Source organism: Trachemys scripta, chromosome 1 (genome assembly GCF_013100865.1).
Source record: "Trachemys scripta elegans isolate TJP31775 chromosome 1, CAS_Tse_1.0, whole genome shotgun sequence".
Lineage (NCBI taxonomy): Eukaryota > Metazoa > Chordata > Testudines > Emydidae > Trachemys > Trachemys scripta.
This window is the reverse complement of record NC_048298.1, coordinates 4,273,660-4,289,333: the sequence shown is the minus strand read 5'-3', so window position 1 is coordinate 4,289,333 and position 15,674 is coordinate 4,273,660. Positions and strand designations below refer to the sequence as shown.

The 15,674-nt window shown below is 48.8% G+C and overlaps 1 protein-coding gene and 1 non-coding gene across 2 annotated transcripts in view; one reads left to right on the top strand and one right to left on the bottom strand.

The window, feature by feature from the left end:
* The first annotated feature begins 543 nt into the window (after positions 1-543).
* The window catches only part of LOC117873506, a 48,594-nt gene continuing 33,463 nt past the window's right edge, over positions 544-15,674 (top strand). Inside the window, exons 1-3 of the mRNA XM_034762969.1 lie at positions 544-572; positions 1,073-1,137; positions 9,554-9,631. Of these exons, the coding sequence (XP_034618860.1) occupies positions 544-572; positions 1,073-1,137; positions 9,554-9,631 (172 nt within the window). The remainder of the gene's footprint in view (positions 573-1,072; positions 1,138-9,553; positions 9,632-15,674) is intronic.
* On the bottom strand, positions 15,144-15,215 carry TRNAP-AGG. The gene has a single exon. It is a non-coding gene; the product is annotated as a tRNA-Pro (tRNA).

The window sequence follows — 15,674 nt, the reverse complement described above, 5'->3', positions numbered from 1 at the left end:
TTTGGAGATGGCTTTTGCTCTATTTATTTTATTATATGCACGTGTAAAGTTCCATGCATACCGGTGGTGCAGTAGAAATAATTAGCAAGATCGCTATATGGATCTAAGAGTCCTGTGGCACCTTATGATGCGTCCGACGAAGTGGGTATTCACCCACGAAAGCTCGTGCTCCAATACATCTGTTAGTCTATAAGGTGCCACAGGACTCTTTGCTGCTTTTACAGATCCAGACTAACACAGCTACCCCTCTGATATATGGATCTAATGTACTCTATTTATCTACATATAACTAATGCACCAATCACGAAGCACTCACATGGCCCCCATCACCACTCTCTGAAGCGCTATGGTATGCAGGGCTGTTGTAGCAGGATATTAGAGAGACAAGGTGGGCGAGATAATATCTTTGATTGGACCAACTTCTGTTGGTGAGAAAGAGAAACGTTCAAGTCACACAGAGCTCTTCTTCGGGTCTGGGCTCTGAGAGTGTCAGAGCTTGTCTCTCTCACCACCAGAGCTTGGCCCAATAAAAGCTATGGCCCGATGGCATGGAGAGGTGCCAACTACAAGAAGTAAAAGTGTTAAGCTGGTAGCAGCCTGGCCCATCTTTGCTCTTCTCTTGGTGAGATTTTATCAGATGTGTGTGTGTGGGGGGGAGGTTTGGAGGGAGACTTTTAATAAAATAATATTTGTACATTACGATGTAGGTGTGGTAGAAGAATGCGAGTCCCCCCCCCCTTCATTTATGACACTAGACGCCCTAACCGTGGCCCATTTCGGGACAAGGACTTGGCAGAGGGGGAAGCGATGGGAGCCCCCCCAGGATGGCTTGTTCGGGCCCCGGCTGTGCCATGGCGCAGCGGGAAGCCTGGCGCGCCCCGTGGTGTGTCCCTGGCCCGGCCCCTGGGCAGCGGAGCGCGCCGCCAGCCGCTGGGTGCGCTCCGGGAACGGGGCCAGGGGCGCAGGCCCGGCGCTTGGAAAGGGAGCCGGGCGCCGGGAGCTGGTGGTTTCCCGCCAGCGATGGATTCCCCGGGCGGACAGGCTCGGATCGGCCGTGACTGGGCTGGGGCAGAAACGAAACCAGCCGCCCCCGGCCCTCGCCGTTCCGCGCTCTGGATGCGCTCGCCCCCCGGCCCGGTGAGTGCGCGCCCTCCGGCCCGAGCGCACGGCAGCCCCGGGAACCGGCCCGGACCCTGGGGCGGGGGGAAGGAGAAGGGCCCGTGCGGGGGCGGGGGGCAGCAGGGGCCGGGGCTTCCCAGAGCAGCCCGCGGGGTCTGTCCCTGAACTGCGGGTTTGCAAGAGGCCGGGGTGGGGCGCTGCGTGTCCCTGCGCTGCCCAGGAGCCCTGGCACCCCCCTTCTCCCCAGGGGAGGTGGCCAGGCTGTGACAGGCCGTGTTAACTTTCCACTCGCCTTCCCCCAAAAGGCCGGGGATGGGGGGGGACATTGCCCTGGACCATGCTGCCCCCCCCCCCGCAGGGAATGGTGCAGATCTGCACGGAGGGGCCCCTCTCCAGGCTACTGGATGGTGGTGGAGACCCCCCCCCCCATGTGTCTATATAATACACAGTGTGAATTCCCTCCCCTCCCCCAGAAAACCCCAACTTTTAACAGTAGAAATCCTCCTTCCTAGCCCGCTCTGGCGCCTCCTCTCCAAGCGCTTCCAGTCCCGGAGTCCCAGGCTCGGGGCTCTGGCCCCGCTGGGATCGGAGCCAGGCAGGACTCTGGTGCCGGGTCTCCCCGCAGGGCCACTCTCCGCAGGGCAAGGAGCCTCCTCCACTTCAGCGCTTCCTGGGTCTGACCTCGGAGCATTCAGCCCCCCGCTCACCCCGTGAGCTCCCCACAGTGAGTCCACCGGGCTGGGACGCCTGGGGCAGCCTCACCCGCCCCCACAGGGGCCCTGCACCCCCACTCCGCAGCCAGCACTGACTCCCAGCCAGCCTGGGGCACAGGAGGTTTATCAGTGGTCGGGAGCATAGCGTAGAACAGAGCCTGTTAGCACAGAAAGCAGGAACCTGCAGCAAAGTCCATCTTGGGGGCAGATCCAGAGGCCTGGGCTCTCCCTGAGTCCCAAACCCGGAGACTGACCAGTTTCCACCAACCCAGCCTCAGTCATGCCCAGGTGCCCCCCACCCCTTGTCTCTTTCCCAGGCAAACAGGTCACCTGGTCTCTTTGTTCTCCAACACCTCCGGCTGGCTCCTTGCAGAGGTGGGGGCCTGGCCATCAGTTGCCAGGATACAGGGTGTCAGCCATTCTCTGTGCCCAGGCAGCCAGTCGGCATCACACCTGCCCTCTAGGGGTCTCTGCACCGATCACACACCCTTATCCCACCTCCTAGAGACTTCACTGATACATAGGGGAAACTGAGGCACACACCCAGTATTCAGAGAAAACATTAAGACCATTCTCACTTTGTCACACTTCCCCATAAAGCTTAGTGTGCCCCTTGTAGGGGACCATGAGTGGGAGGAGGAGAGAGTGAATGTCTACCCCTGCGGGCCCCTGACCCCGGCCCCTCCCAAAAATCGAGCTGCAAGACACATGGCGAAAACATTACTCTGTCCTGTGTCACAGTCCCGTTCTTCATCCCGCGCCTCCTTGTTTGTTTGGGCTGTGACTTGCTTGGGCTTTATTCTCCACTGTGGGGGTACACCAGTGCAGCTGTGCTGCTGTAGTGTATTAGTGTAGACGCTACTCCGCCGATAGGAGATCTTCACCCATCGGCATAGTTATTCCACCTCCCTAAGAAGTGGAAGCTATGTGAGTGGGAGAAGCTCTCCCATCAACATAGCTTTGTCTACACTGGGGGTTAGGTTGGTATAACCACGTTGCTCAGGGATGTCGATTTTCACACCCCTGAGCGAGGTAGTTATACCAATATAGGTTTGTCGTGTAGGGAAAGAACTTTTTCTGTGCTTCTTCCATTTAAATTAAGATGGTTAAAAGCAGCATTTTTCTTCTGCATAACGAAGTTTCAAAGCTGTATTGAATTAATGGTCAGTTGTAAACTTTTGAATGAACCATAATGTTCCATTCAGAGTTATGAACATTTCAGAGTTACAAACAACCTCCATTCCCAAAGCGTTTGTAACTCTGAGGTTCTACTGTAGAACCACAGGACAAGCAGAGGAAGGAAGAAAGGGTGAAATTACAAAAGGTAGTCAGTGTAAATGCAAACTTTCCTGGAGGAAGCAATTGACTAAAGAGAAAAAGCTAGAAATAGTCTTACCAGTTTATGCAACGCACTTGGCCTTCCCCATCACTGATTAAACAGATCCTGTTTAGCATTTTAATCCATGTACTTATTCGTATCCACAAATGTTACTGAACTTTTCTTCAGAGAGAAACTCATTATAATCTTCAGTCCAAGGGATGACAGGGGTTTATATGTTGCCGATTCTTTCTGCAGAATCTCTCTAAGATACGGCCTTTCCTTTTCATTCATACAGCTACAGCTCTTGTCCAGGTTCTCATATCTCATGTCTTGATTGCTGCAACCTCCCTCTCTCTTGCCTTAACAAATGCAATCTTGCTTCACGCACGTCCATTCAGAATGCTGCTGCAAGAATAATTTTCCTAGCCCGTCGCTTTGATTATGTTCCTCCTCTCTTGCCTCTCTCCACCAGCTCCCCTTCCTCTATTGCATCAAACATAAACATGTCTTCACTTTCAAGGCCCTTTTGACCTATCCCCTCCCTACTTGTCATCTCTCATTCACTACTCAGATGTCAACTCCCCCTCAGATCAGCCCGTGATGGCAGCCTCCAGCACCCACTTCTTACATTTTAAAACAAGCACCTGTGTTCTTCCCCCTGTGTCTCCCCTTATGCCTGGGAGGTGCTCCCGGTAAACATTCACAAATCCACCTCATTATCCTCCTTCAGATCTCTCCTTAAAGCTCCCCTGTGCTGTGATGCCAACAAAAAACCTGCCCACAAGTGGGCAGGGCCGGCTCCAGGGTTTTGGCCACCCCAAGCAGCCAAAAAAAAAAAAAAAAGCCGCAATCGCGATCTGCAGTCGGAATTTGGCAGGAGGTCCTTCGCTCCGAGCGGGAGTGAGGGACCGTCCGCCGAATTGCCGCCGAATAGCTGGACGTGCCGCCCCTCTCCGGAGCGGTCCCCCCAAGCACCTGCTTGCCAGCCTGGTGCCTGAAGCCGGCCCTGCTCTTGGGCCACTGATGTACCGAGACTGCTGCCTGTCAAGCTGGCCAGCACTGTCTCTTTGTTGGTCTGTTCGCATCCATCTGTTACTTCTGATCTCGTTCTTAGATTGTAAACTCTTTGGGGCAGGGACTGGTTTTGTTCTGTGTTTGTACAGTGCCTAGCACAATGGGGTCCAGGTCTGTGACTGGGGCTCCTGGGGACTACGGGGATAGAATTACATAATGAGAGAGTAACAATAATAACATTAAAAATCCCCAAAGGTTCCTTTGGATTAAATAAAAATAAATTAATGGAGATATCTTATCTCCTAGAACAGACCTCAAAAGGTCATTGAGTCCAGCCCCCTGCCTTCACTAGCAGGACCAAGTACTGATTTTGCCCCAGATCCCTAAGTGGCCCCCTGAAGTATTGAACTCCCAACCCTGGGTTTAGCAGGCCAATGCCCAAACCACTGAGCTATCAATCTGTTGACTCTATTGCATCCTCCATTAGATCTCAAAATAGTTTCTATCCCCATAAACATCACTGTAGTAATCATGAATGGCTGTTCCTAGTCAAATATCTAGCAAGAGGTGAGGTTATAGCATCCCTCCTGATTGCTCATTTGTGTTCAGTAATTAGTCATTTCAGAGGTTTTGTGGCCTGTCACACATATGGCAATTCACAAGGGCATTTAAGCATCAAATTTACACAGCCTTTATTGCCCTCTCCTCATACTAATGGAGATTTTTTTTACTAGTAGTGAATAATTAAAATAATAGAACTTTAATCATAATTATTACATTGACTATGTGATAAACAAGGACAGCTCCCAGGAGTTGGAGATAAAGATTGGTTTTCATAATCAAGTCCTAAATTCTTATTTCTTTCCCAAGAAATCTCTGGCAGGTTCTTAAATAAGTGAACTGGCCTATTGTCTAATCTTAATGTTTCCCAATACTGTCATTTTTCTTAAAAGATTGTGGAGTAACAAAAGTATTCTAATGTTTCTACAGTTTAATAAATTTTAGTCTCAGATTTTAAAAAGACGTCATGCATTTTCTCCCTCCCTTTTATTGATTCTGTGGTTCTATTAGAATTCCTCATTTAGTTCTTTCTGTTTTAATAGATGCTATTTTCTTTAATGAGGACATGCAAGTTTTACTGACTCACTGAAGCAAGTAACTCTTTACTTGACCTGGATTCTAAGAACAGGTTAAAGGAAGGAAGGGCACAATATCCCCTCTGCTAAAAGCAAAGGGAAAGCTCTTCATTCTGTCCCTAGCGTGGGGGAGTGGTGCTCCCCCTCCTCCTGGCTTGTGTAGTGAGACCTCCTCATTCTGTTTCAGTCTACTTTAACCACCGGATGTAAGAGAGGTTGGAGAAGCTGTCTGTAAAAGAGAAGATCTAGGGTGCGGGCTGAACAGTCCTGAGGGAGGAATCCTAGAAGCAGCCAAGTCTGGGGAGAAGGTTTAAGTTGAACTTTGTTAATAAAGCCAAACCCCAAGAAGGGAGAGAATTTAGACTTTACATATTATGTGGACTGTATTTTTAAGTGGAGTGGGAAAAGCACCTGCTCATAGTGTGTTTAAGAAAAGTGGAATGCTCTTAAAAAAAATCCTGATTTACATTTTTTATGTTTAAAAAAATTGTCTTGAAGCGTTGTGTTTCCTGAGAAAAAGTGGCTTGCTTCTCTAAGGATATGTCTATACTACCCACCGGATCGGCGGGCAGTGATCGATCCAGCGGGGGTCAATTTATCACGTCTAGTCTAGATGCAATAAATCGACCCCTGAGCGCTCTCCCGTCGACTCCGGTACTCCACCAGGGCAAGAGGCGCAGGCGGAGTCGACGGGGGAGCGTCAGCAGTCGACTCACCACGGTGAAGACACCGCGGTAAGTAGATCTAAGTCCGTCGACTTCAGCTACGTTATTCACATAGCTGAAGTTGCGTAACTTAGATCGATTTCCCCTCCCCTCCCCCCAGTGTAGACCAGGCCTAAGTTACTTTTGGTGTTGATGGTGTTTTCTGTGGGCATCTTTAAATGCCTTTTTAATGCTACCTTAGACTCCATTTAAAACTATTAATCTGAACAAATGGTTAAAGTTTCTGTTCTGCATTTCTGTCTGGAACTTATTCTGCTAGAGTGGTGATACTCAGACTGAGGGTTGTGAGTAGCACGTGATGATGAAATGTGGTGTGATTTAATTATTAACCAGTCTAAGTGATTTCCTGTCAAACAATTTAAATATGAATATATAGTACTGCAGAAAATGAACAATGAATTCACGCTACAGTGGCTCTTCTGGGTAATATCGATCGCTAATTTGGCTCCTGAAACCTCTGAGGTCTGAGAATGACTGTACTAAAATAATCATTAAGTAACCATTAAAGTAATAGCTATATGTGAAATGAGCTGCAAGACTCGCAGCTGGACTCAGCATCCCTGGACAGAGGAGACTCTGGATCCAGAATAGGTGTCACTGGTCAGCATTTTGTCTACTCTGGGAAAATGAGTTGTGTTAACCACACCCAGCTCACGTGTTTGGAAACAACTGTCTTTGGAGTTCTTTCGACTAGGTGTCTTGGTTGTGTTGTAACTCAAGTTGGTATTTGTTACAGAACACACATGTTTGTGCCAGTTAACTTCAGGTTAGGGTGAACTTGGTCCATGAACAAACATTTGTGTCCTGGGAATTAATGGTTTTGGACCATGTTCACTAGCATTTACTATCATGTTAGTTAACTTGAGTTCACGGGCAATCAGTTCACTTTAATAACAACACAACCAAAGACTCTAATCTAGACAGCCCTTTTTTCTAACTGGATACTAAGTATGTTTAACAGCCTGTTAATTAATTAGCATGTTTCCAACACAACTCATTTTCCCAGTGTCACGCTGTCTGGAGTGGCTGACAATCGTGAGTGCCTACCTCGGGGCAGACTCTCAAAAGCAGGGCACACACTCTACACTGGTGGTATGTTCTATAATTAGATTTCACCAATCCAGTAACAAATGTGAACTCCTGCATCACTAAGGGTCTGTCTACACTTGCAGAGTTTTTGCACTGTAAGTTTCACCGGTGAAAGTAAAGCACTGGTTTGTATACTCACTTAATTCCTCAGGCATCAGAGCGTGTTTACATTAGCAGCACTTCCATTGCTGATGAGAGCAGCGCTCTAGGGCGGCTATCCCACAGTGCAGCTCTCTCCAGTTTGACGATGGGTCTTGAGGGAAGGGGGTTGTATGATCGTGGGGCATCCTGGGTCCCTACACAGATTCCTCTCCCCAAACACTGATCAGCTCCAGTAGCTCGGCATTGCTCCGTTTGCGCCGCGGAGCAGGCATTGTCATCTGGCCGGATAAGTGAGCACTTGCCAAGAGAACAGGAAGGGGAGTTTCAAAGTTCCCGGGGCTTTCCAGGGGGAGGGGCGGATGTCTGTTTACCGGGCAGCAGAGCTGCTGGCCAGAGCGGTCGCCTAGGCACTGCGGGGTATCCTCTGGAGGCTAAAAGCTCTGTAAACAGGAAGAACGTGTCTTCCCTTGCACATCACCGCAAAAGCATCACCAGTCAGAGCTGCACGCCTCTCATGGAAGTGGTTTTCTTTCTGTGGTGACACTTCGGAGTTTCACTGCAAAAAGTCATTGGCAAGTGTAAACGCTCCCACGGTTTTTGCGCAAAAAAGGGACTTTTTCCGCTTTAAATGGCAAGTGTAGACATGCCCTATCAGTCTTACTATGGAGTCACAGACAGCCCCCATGGGCACCCCACTGTATCTTGCCACCCAGGGGAGCTGGATTTAGTGATAAATGGTCACTGACACCAGAATCACAAAATGTCCAGGTTGCTCTCAGTCCTGAGAGACCAGTCATTTACCCCAGACCAATTTGTGTCTTAGATTTCACACCAAAGACAATGACTGTGGCCAAGTTTGTAATAAAATAACTTAAAGGTTGATAAACCAGGAAAAAAGAAAAGAGAGTTCTTGAGAGGATAAAGCAGGTAACAATTATATGTACAGGGTGAGTCATGGTCTATAATTTCAAACGGTAGCAGAGATGTAGTAATCTGCCAGTTTCCCAAAAGTCTCTCAGGGCCAACCAGAGTAACTCTGGGAATCTGTGTCGTCTTGTTCGGTTGTTCTGCTCTGTTCGAATCCAGAGACAAGCTTAAATTCGAGCCACACAAAACTCTTCAGACCAGACCCGAAGAAAAGCTCTGTGTAAGCTGAAAAGCTGGTCTCTCTCACCAACAGAAGTTGGTCCAATAAAAGATATTACCTCACCTGCCTTGTCTCTCTAATATCCCGGGACCCACACGGCACAACTGCACTATTAGAATCCAAGCGGTCCAGAGATGAAGAAACCAAGCTGACCACAACAGTTCCCATGGAGGTCCCTTCTTCATAGGGGTGGGAGGGAGGGGGAATGTACTTTGATCCTTGGTCTTGCACAATGGTTCATTTGCATTCAATGAACAGGATTTAACATCTTCTTGCTAGAGACCATCACTTTCCTTACACAAGGCTTTTTCCATGATCCATCCTCACAGCGCTTTACAATGCAAATGTTTGCTGTTACATTATAACATGGGGAATAGCTGAGTGAGCATCCTACAAGCATTTTACAAAACACTGGACACATTCTTAGCAATTTCCCATCCAGTATCTCTTTTGATAATGCTAACCCACAGACTGGTTTCCAGCTATGCATTTGTGTTCAGTGAGGCCGGGGGCCGTGGCATGAGCTGGCAGCTGGTCTGCCAGTGTCACACCCAGTATAGATCAAACCCATTGAGCATATGATCCATTTTGTCCATCACCGCGTTAAACAATCGCCCCTCCACAGCACTAGGTGGCCCGGTGCAGTCAGAGTTGTGTCATTTGGATGAAACATAAAGCTGGGATCCTGGCCACTTTTTCAGAGTTTACTGGACTGTGCCCCAGAGGCTTAGCCTGGGTGTTCTGACCACATTGCAAATGGGGCAATTGCCTTTGAGTCCCCGAGTTCTTCCTTTGGCTTCAGTTGGCGATGGTGTGCTTCACTTTTGTGTTCTACACGGGGCTGTTTGTGAGCAGCGCTGCACCGTGGGTTCACCCGCGTGGCGGATGAGACGCTGGCCGTCAGCCGTCTGCACCCCAACTGCAAAGTGCTTTGGGACCCTTCAGGAGAAGAGATGTTACATAAATACGAGTTATTGTAGGGAGCGCTGGCTCCCTTTTACCGTTAGAATGGGAAGGGACCTCGTAAGGTCGTCTAGTCCAGCCCTGTCCGCTGAGGCAGGACCATGCGTGCCAAGAGCATCCCTGACAGATGTTCGTCTACCCTTAAAAACGTCCCGTGACGGGGATTGATTCCAAGTGATGTTAGATTGAGCAAACTGCTTATTCGTCTTCTTTTTTTTAAACAGGGTTTGCATTAGATCTGAAGGCAACGCAGAATGGGAGCCTTGCCAATGAGCCTTGTTCATTCACCTGCATTCTGTCTTGTAAGTTGCGTGGCTTTTCTTTCTATCTTGTTGCCAAACTGAAAGGATGAGGCTGATTTTGGTACTGACGTGGCTTTTTATGCAGACGAATGCTCATGCTTGGGAAGTTTTCGAGCAGGGTAGTTATTTTTGATTGGTCACTCGCTGTCAGAAGACCTTGAAAAGCTGGACTCTAAAGAGAATGCAAGCCCCAGTCAGGGCCGGCTCCAGGCACCAGCCTGGCAAGAAGGTGCTTGGGGCGGCCGCTCCGGAGGGGGGCGGCACATCCAGGTATTCGGCGGCAATTCAGCGGACGGTCCCTCACTCCCTCTCGGAGCAAAGGACCTCCCGCCGAATTGCCGCCGTAGATCGCCATCGCGGCTTTTTTTTTTTTTGGCTGCTTGGGGCGGCCAAAACCCTGGAGCCGGCCCTGACCCCAGTGATCATGTAATGATCAACAAAGAGTCCTGTGGCACCTTATAGACTACAGATGTATTGGAGCATAAGCTTTCGTGGGTGAATACCCACTTCGTCAGACGCGTGCTTATGCTCCAATACATTGGTTGCCTATAAGATGCCACAGGACTCTTTGTTGCTTTTTACAGATCCAGACTAACACGGTTACCCCTCTGATACTTGACACCATGTAATGATGTTCATCATGCTGAAGAAATGAAGGGATGGAAGGAGCAGAAGAATGCTGGGCTGGGATTTTCAACAGTGCTGAAGTCACCGCTGGAAGTGACGAGGACTGTGTTCCTAGATCATGTAGGGCAGGTCTACACGACAGAATTACTTCGGTGTAACTGCATCGCTCAGGGGTGTGAATAATCCACACCTGTGAGCAACGTAGTTATACCGACCTAAGCGCCGGGGTGGACAGCGCTATGTTAAAGGGAGAGTGTCTCCCACAAACATAGCTACCGCCTTTCGCAGAGTTGGATTCATTATCCGACAGGAGAGCTCTCTCCCCTCGGGGTAGAGCGTCTACACTAAAGCCCTACAGCACAGCTACATCCATGCAGACAATTAGCGCGTGGCAGGCTTGTGCAGGATTCACACCCCAGCTTGCCGCGAACTAAATGTTCATGTAGACGAGCCCGTCGCGAGACGGGATGCAGCATGGTTATAAGCCGATATTCAAGGCAGAGCTGAAGAGGGACCTAATGGAAGGTGGGAAAGGAAAAGAAAAACGTGGTTGCTTCTCACTCCTTGAGGCTCTTTGGAGACTTTTTACAATTTAAAGGGAAACCTTCTGAATGAAGTGATGGGGTTAGTACCGAGGGCTAGCGAGGTTATGTGGGGAAAGATGAAAGGCCAGGCCCAAAGGAACGAACAGATGATCAAGGCCCAGCCAAATAGGCCTGTAGGATGGTGCGCAGATGCGAGGGAGGGTGGGAATTCTCTTCCCCTTTCCCCTGCAGGTCATGGAAAAGCTACAGAGCCGTTTCGTGAAAGCTACTGTAGTCCAATGGCTGCAGTAGCCTTTCAAGCATCACCGACGTCACTGAAACTCGTCCGCTGGGTTTTCTCTGAGCTCCAAGGAACGTTCCAGAAGATGTGTTCTCATTGACGTGGGTCTGTGGGGACGCCGTAGTTAGAGTTCAGTTCTAGCTGCCCTAAAGCAGTTCGATTGACACCATTTTACTTACAAAACAAATATTTGCTGTAAATTTTCATCTCCAAGTACACATTGAATTTCCTCAGGCTTTTCAGATGAATCTGGTAATATTGGCTGTATTCATCCTTAAGTCTCTTTTCCTCAGACCGACTTGTTATAGATTTTTAAGGCCAGAAGGGACCGTTAGATCATCTGGTCTGACCTCCTGTGTCGCACAGACCAGGGGTATCCCCCAGCTACCCTCTGTCAAGCCCAATCGCTTCTGTTTGGCTAAAGCATCTTCCAGAATGGCCGTCAGGCTGGCTCTGAAGACCTCAAAAGATGGAGAACCCACCACCTCCCTTGGGAGTTTAACATTTTCACTCTAATGACTGAATCATTCCCAGGGGCTTATGCCAGCTCCGGGGGACAGGGGGCAGAGTTAAGGCTGTTTCAGAAGCGCTGTGTTCCACGATCTGGAAAGGGGGGTGAGGAGTGAAGTAGCCAAATTTGCAAGTGACTTTTGGAATTATTAATAATATTTGAAATGATTAATACGGGAAACCCCCCAACCCTGGTCTAACCAGAAATTCCTTTATTAAATCCAAAGGCCAAATGGGACTTACAGAATTGCTCAAAACAAGACTAAAAAGCCAAGCATTTGATCAGCCGTATTGGTTGGCTCCAGCATGATCAGGCCGGGATTGACAATCAACCCTTTTAGAGTTTCCTTTTTCTATCCTTTAACAAACAAGTGATGTCATTGCCAATGACTGACATCCGCTAAAAACCGACTGGAGACCATTCACCCTGATTTCCAGTCTTAATCCAGATAAGATTCACAGCCTCCTTTCTCCCCAAGGCCTTTCCTCCCCTCCTGGCTGACCAGCGGCTTTTTTCGTTGCACCTGGGCTCACATAGGAGAGAACTCTGGTGTGTGGGTGGGAAGGTCCATGTTGGCTCCTTTTAAGAGATATTCTATTTGTCTCATTGAAAACCATCTGCCGTCACCGTTATCGGTCAGAGGCCTTTTTAGAAACCTCCCCTCATTTCGTTAGTCATTCTTTGAACCAGACGTCCTCCCTACTTCATTCCTTCTGGCCTGATAACTCATTATTTTCAAGGCCTTCCTTCTGCTTGCTCGTCAAGGGCTTTCTTTACAACACACACACATATTTCCTTAACCAAACTTAAGCTAACTTTAATTCTTCAATGTTATGCATATCCTACATTGTCAAACAATTAGTTAGATTAGCCAGGGCCAGAGAGCTCTGTGAGGAACTTGAGAGACCTAACCAAGCCAGGAAATGGGCAACACGATGAAATTCAGTGTTGAAAAACACAAAGCACTGCACATTGGAGGGAAAAGATTAAATTACTCGTACACCTTACAGAGCTCTAAATTAACTGTATCCATTAAGGCCGGGACCGTGGCGTCGTTATAGACTGCTCAGTGGGCAGCAGTGGTCGGAAAAGCGAAGGAGATGCTGGGATGCGTACGGATGCACAGGTGCAGGAACTAGGGGTGCGCGGGTGCAGCTGGACCCCTGGGTTTCACTGTGAAAAGTTTGCTGGTGCTGTCAGGACGAAGCTAGCGTTATTCCATGAATCCTGGAGCTGTGCTGCACCCGTGTGGTATGAGCGGGAATTGCACTTTTCACATTGCTTTGGACACACATGGTTTACAGCAGAGGTTCCCAAAGTGGGCGATACCGCCCCCCTGGGGGGCGCTGGAACGATCCAGGGGGGCAGTAGTAGCCTCGGGTGCAATTGGGGGGCGTTGAATAAAAATAAGGGGGCGGTGGAAGCATAAAGAAACAAGAGAATATAAGAAAATTTTGAAAAACCGTTTGTACATGTTTCATCTGTTGTGTAACATAGAGTTAAAGTTGTAGTGATTACTTTATTTTCCAAATAAATTCACAAATTATAACCGATCAGGTGTCAAGTCCGCCAACAGCTCTTAACAAGCAAGTGTTGGCAGGCGAGCGTGTCGCGCATTGTCGGGAAGTCCAGCATGCATCGGCAGGAATATGTGCGTGTAATGACTTGTTTACAATACGATACTATAAATAGGCGACATGTATGAAATCTAATTTAGATTGTTTCTTAATTGTGTAAAAAGCAGTTAACAATAGTGCAGTAAGTATTTAAAATTTTTTATTCATATTCGATACCTTCGATCTTTACGGATTACGGATCACGTACAAAGCAAATTGTATTATTGTTGTTTCAATAAAACAGCAATTTACATGTGAGTATTTTTATACATTTTCTTACATATCTACCGTACGTTTCTGTGTCTCTAGTGCTCACTAATAATAAAATCGTAGCAGGCTTGTGGCGGTACAGTACTATTTGAAGTGTACAGTCAATATATTTGTCGTATTTTTTATTACAATATTAACGAAAACGGGAATGAAATCGTAAAAAAACTTAACTATTAACATTTATTTATATCTATCGAATCATCTGTGTTAATTGGTAAATAAGGCGTGTGTTAATAAGGAACAATTATTTAAATAAGGGCAAACTAAATGAAAACTATTAACTGATTTTTAATTGCATATTGATTATTTTTTAATTAATTATTTCTTGATAAATTTAGTTTGATATTTGACAATTTAATATCAAATACATATATCTAATGCTGAGCAAAGAACAAAACCCAGTTTATTAGTTTCATTAGTATTTTAGTTTGGTTGTCTTTTGCCATCTTACGCAAAAACCACAGTATACCTGATGTCGTGGGCGATATTCTAATAACACATCTTTCTTTACTATATTGTAGGACGTAGGTAGAAATATAGATATATAAAAGAACACAAATTTGTCACTGCATCTTTCTGTTTGTTCGCTTAAAGAAGGTAGATTTCCAGGGGGGCGCTGAGTAATTTTTTTTCTGAAAAGGGGGCGGTAGGCCAAATAAGTTTGGGAACCTCTGGTTTACAGTTCCGTTAGCTGGCTTTCAGCCTCATCGTCCAGCGAGTTCGGTTTACACACGTTGCTCTTACAGCTGGCAGTGCCACATGCCAGGCCTCTTCAGGGCAATCGTTTGCATTGCAGTCGGTGCATGTGGCAGATAGAACACTCAGCTGGAGGTCTGTTCCGAGCAAGGCCATGAAACAATGGCCAAAGCCTGACTTTCCAGTAGCCTTGTAAATATGTAAGAGATGCGGCTAGTAGAAAAGAGATCGTAGGATGGGAAGTGTGATAGCTTGCAGCTGCGGCTGAGCATGCGCGGCGGGGACGTGACGGGGGCACGCGGCTGCCCGGCGCGGCGGGGACGTGACGGGGGCATTGGGGTGCCCGGCGCGGTGGGGACGTGACTGGGGGCATTGGGGTGCTTAGCGTGGCGGGGACATGACAGGGGAACGCAGCTGCCCCAGTGCGCGGGGACGTGACGGGGGCATGCGGCTGCCCGGTGCGGCAGGGCCCTTATGATACCCAGGGATAGCACAGCAGTGCCCAAACCTGGCTTCCAAGGCCACATCACGGCTTACGGGGTCGCCTCTCCTTTGCGTGTTAACTGGCACCAGCTGAAACATTCCCACCCAGGAGATCAGCTCGGCTTTGGCAGCCGAATAGAAACGGTAGTGGAGCCGGGGATGGAAACCAGCCGCCCGCAGTGTGGGGTGTCAGAGCAACATGGTGGGGGGAGCTTGGGGGAGGCCCTGAGAGACTCCAAGGGCACCCGTGGCTTTTGTTCTAAGGTTGGCCAGGCAGGAGGAGACCCCAAAACATTTGGCTCTATTGAGCATCAGGAAAGTGCGAGGGGGGAACGTTAATCGAACGCGTCCAGCTGGGATGTGGCTTGGCAGCCAGGCTGGGCACTGCCGTGGATTTTAGGCAATAAACTTCCTCCTTTTCACCAAGCTTCTCTTCTTGGGGGAAATCGCTTCGTTCTGGCAGATCCCCCCAGCCATCAAAAGCGGGCTTGTCCGGGATTTGAACCCGGGACCTCTCGCACCCTAAGCGAGAATCATACCCCTAGACCAACAAGCCAGCTGGGAGATGTTTCTTCCAGATGTTGTCTTAGAGGAGACCTTGGCAGTGCTGGAAACCACAAGACCATGTGACCTCTGAGGTTCAAGCAGCGGAACGGTTCTTTCCCTGGCTCCTCGGCACACTTTACAGCACTTACTGTTTGCACCGTGGGTGGCTCAGACACAATATCCCCTAGACCCTGAGTCAAGCCACTTCAAGCAAACCAGAGCCCCACAAAACCAGGCCCCGGCTGCATAAGGGGCCCGTTGCTTGCGTCTCCCTTTAGAACAATGCTGCGTTTGCCATGGGCCACGCTGCGAGTCGGGAGCTGTGACAGAATACACCCTTTGTTCACACCCTGCACACTAGTTCGCACGTCCTGGGGCCCGGGACAGCGGTGCCCAAGGCTGTAGGAAATTGGCCCAGCACAGAGGGGCTCACTCACCCGCTGCCCAGCCAAGGCAACCCGTAGCTCCG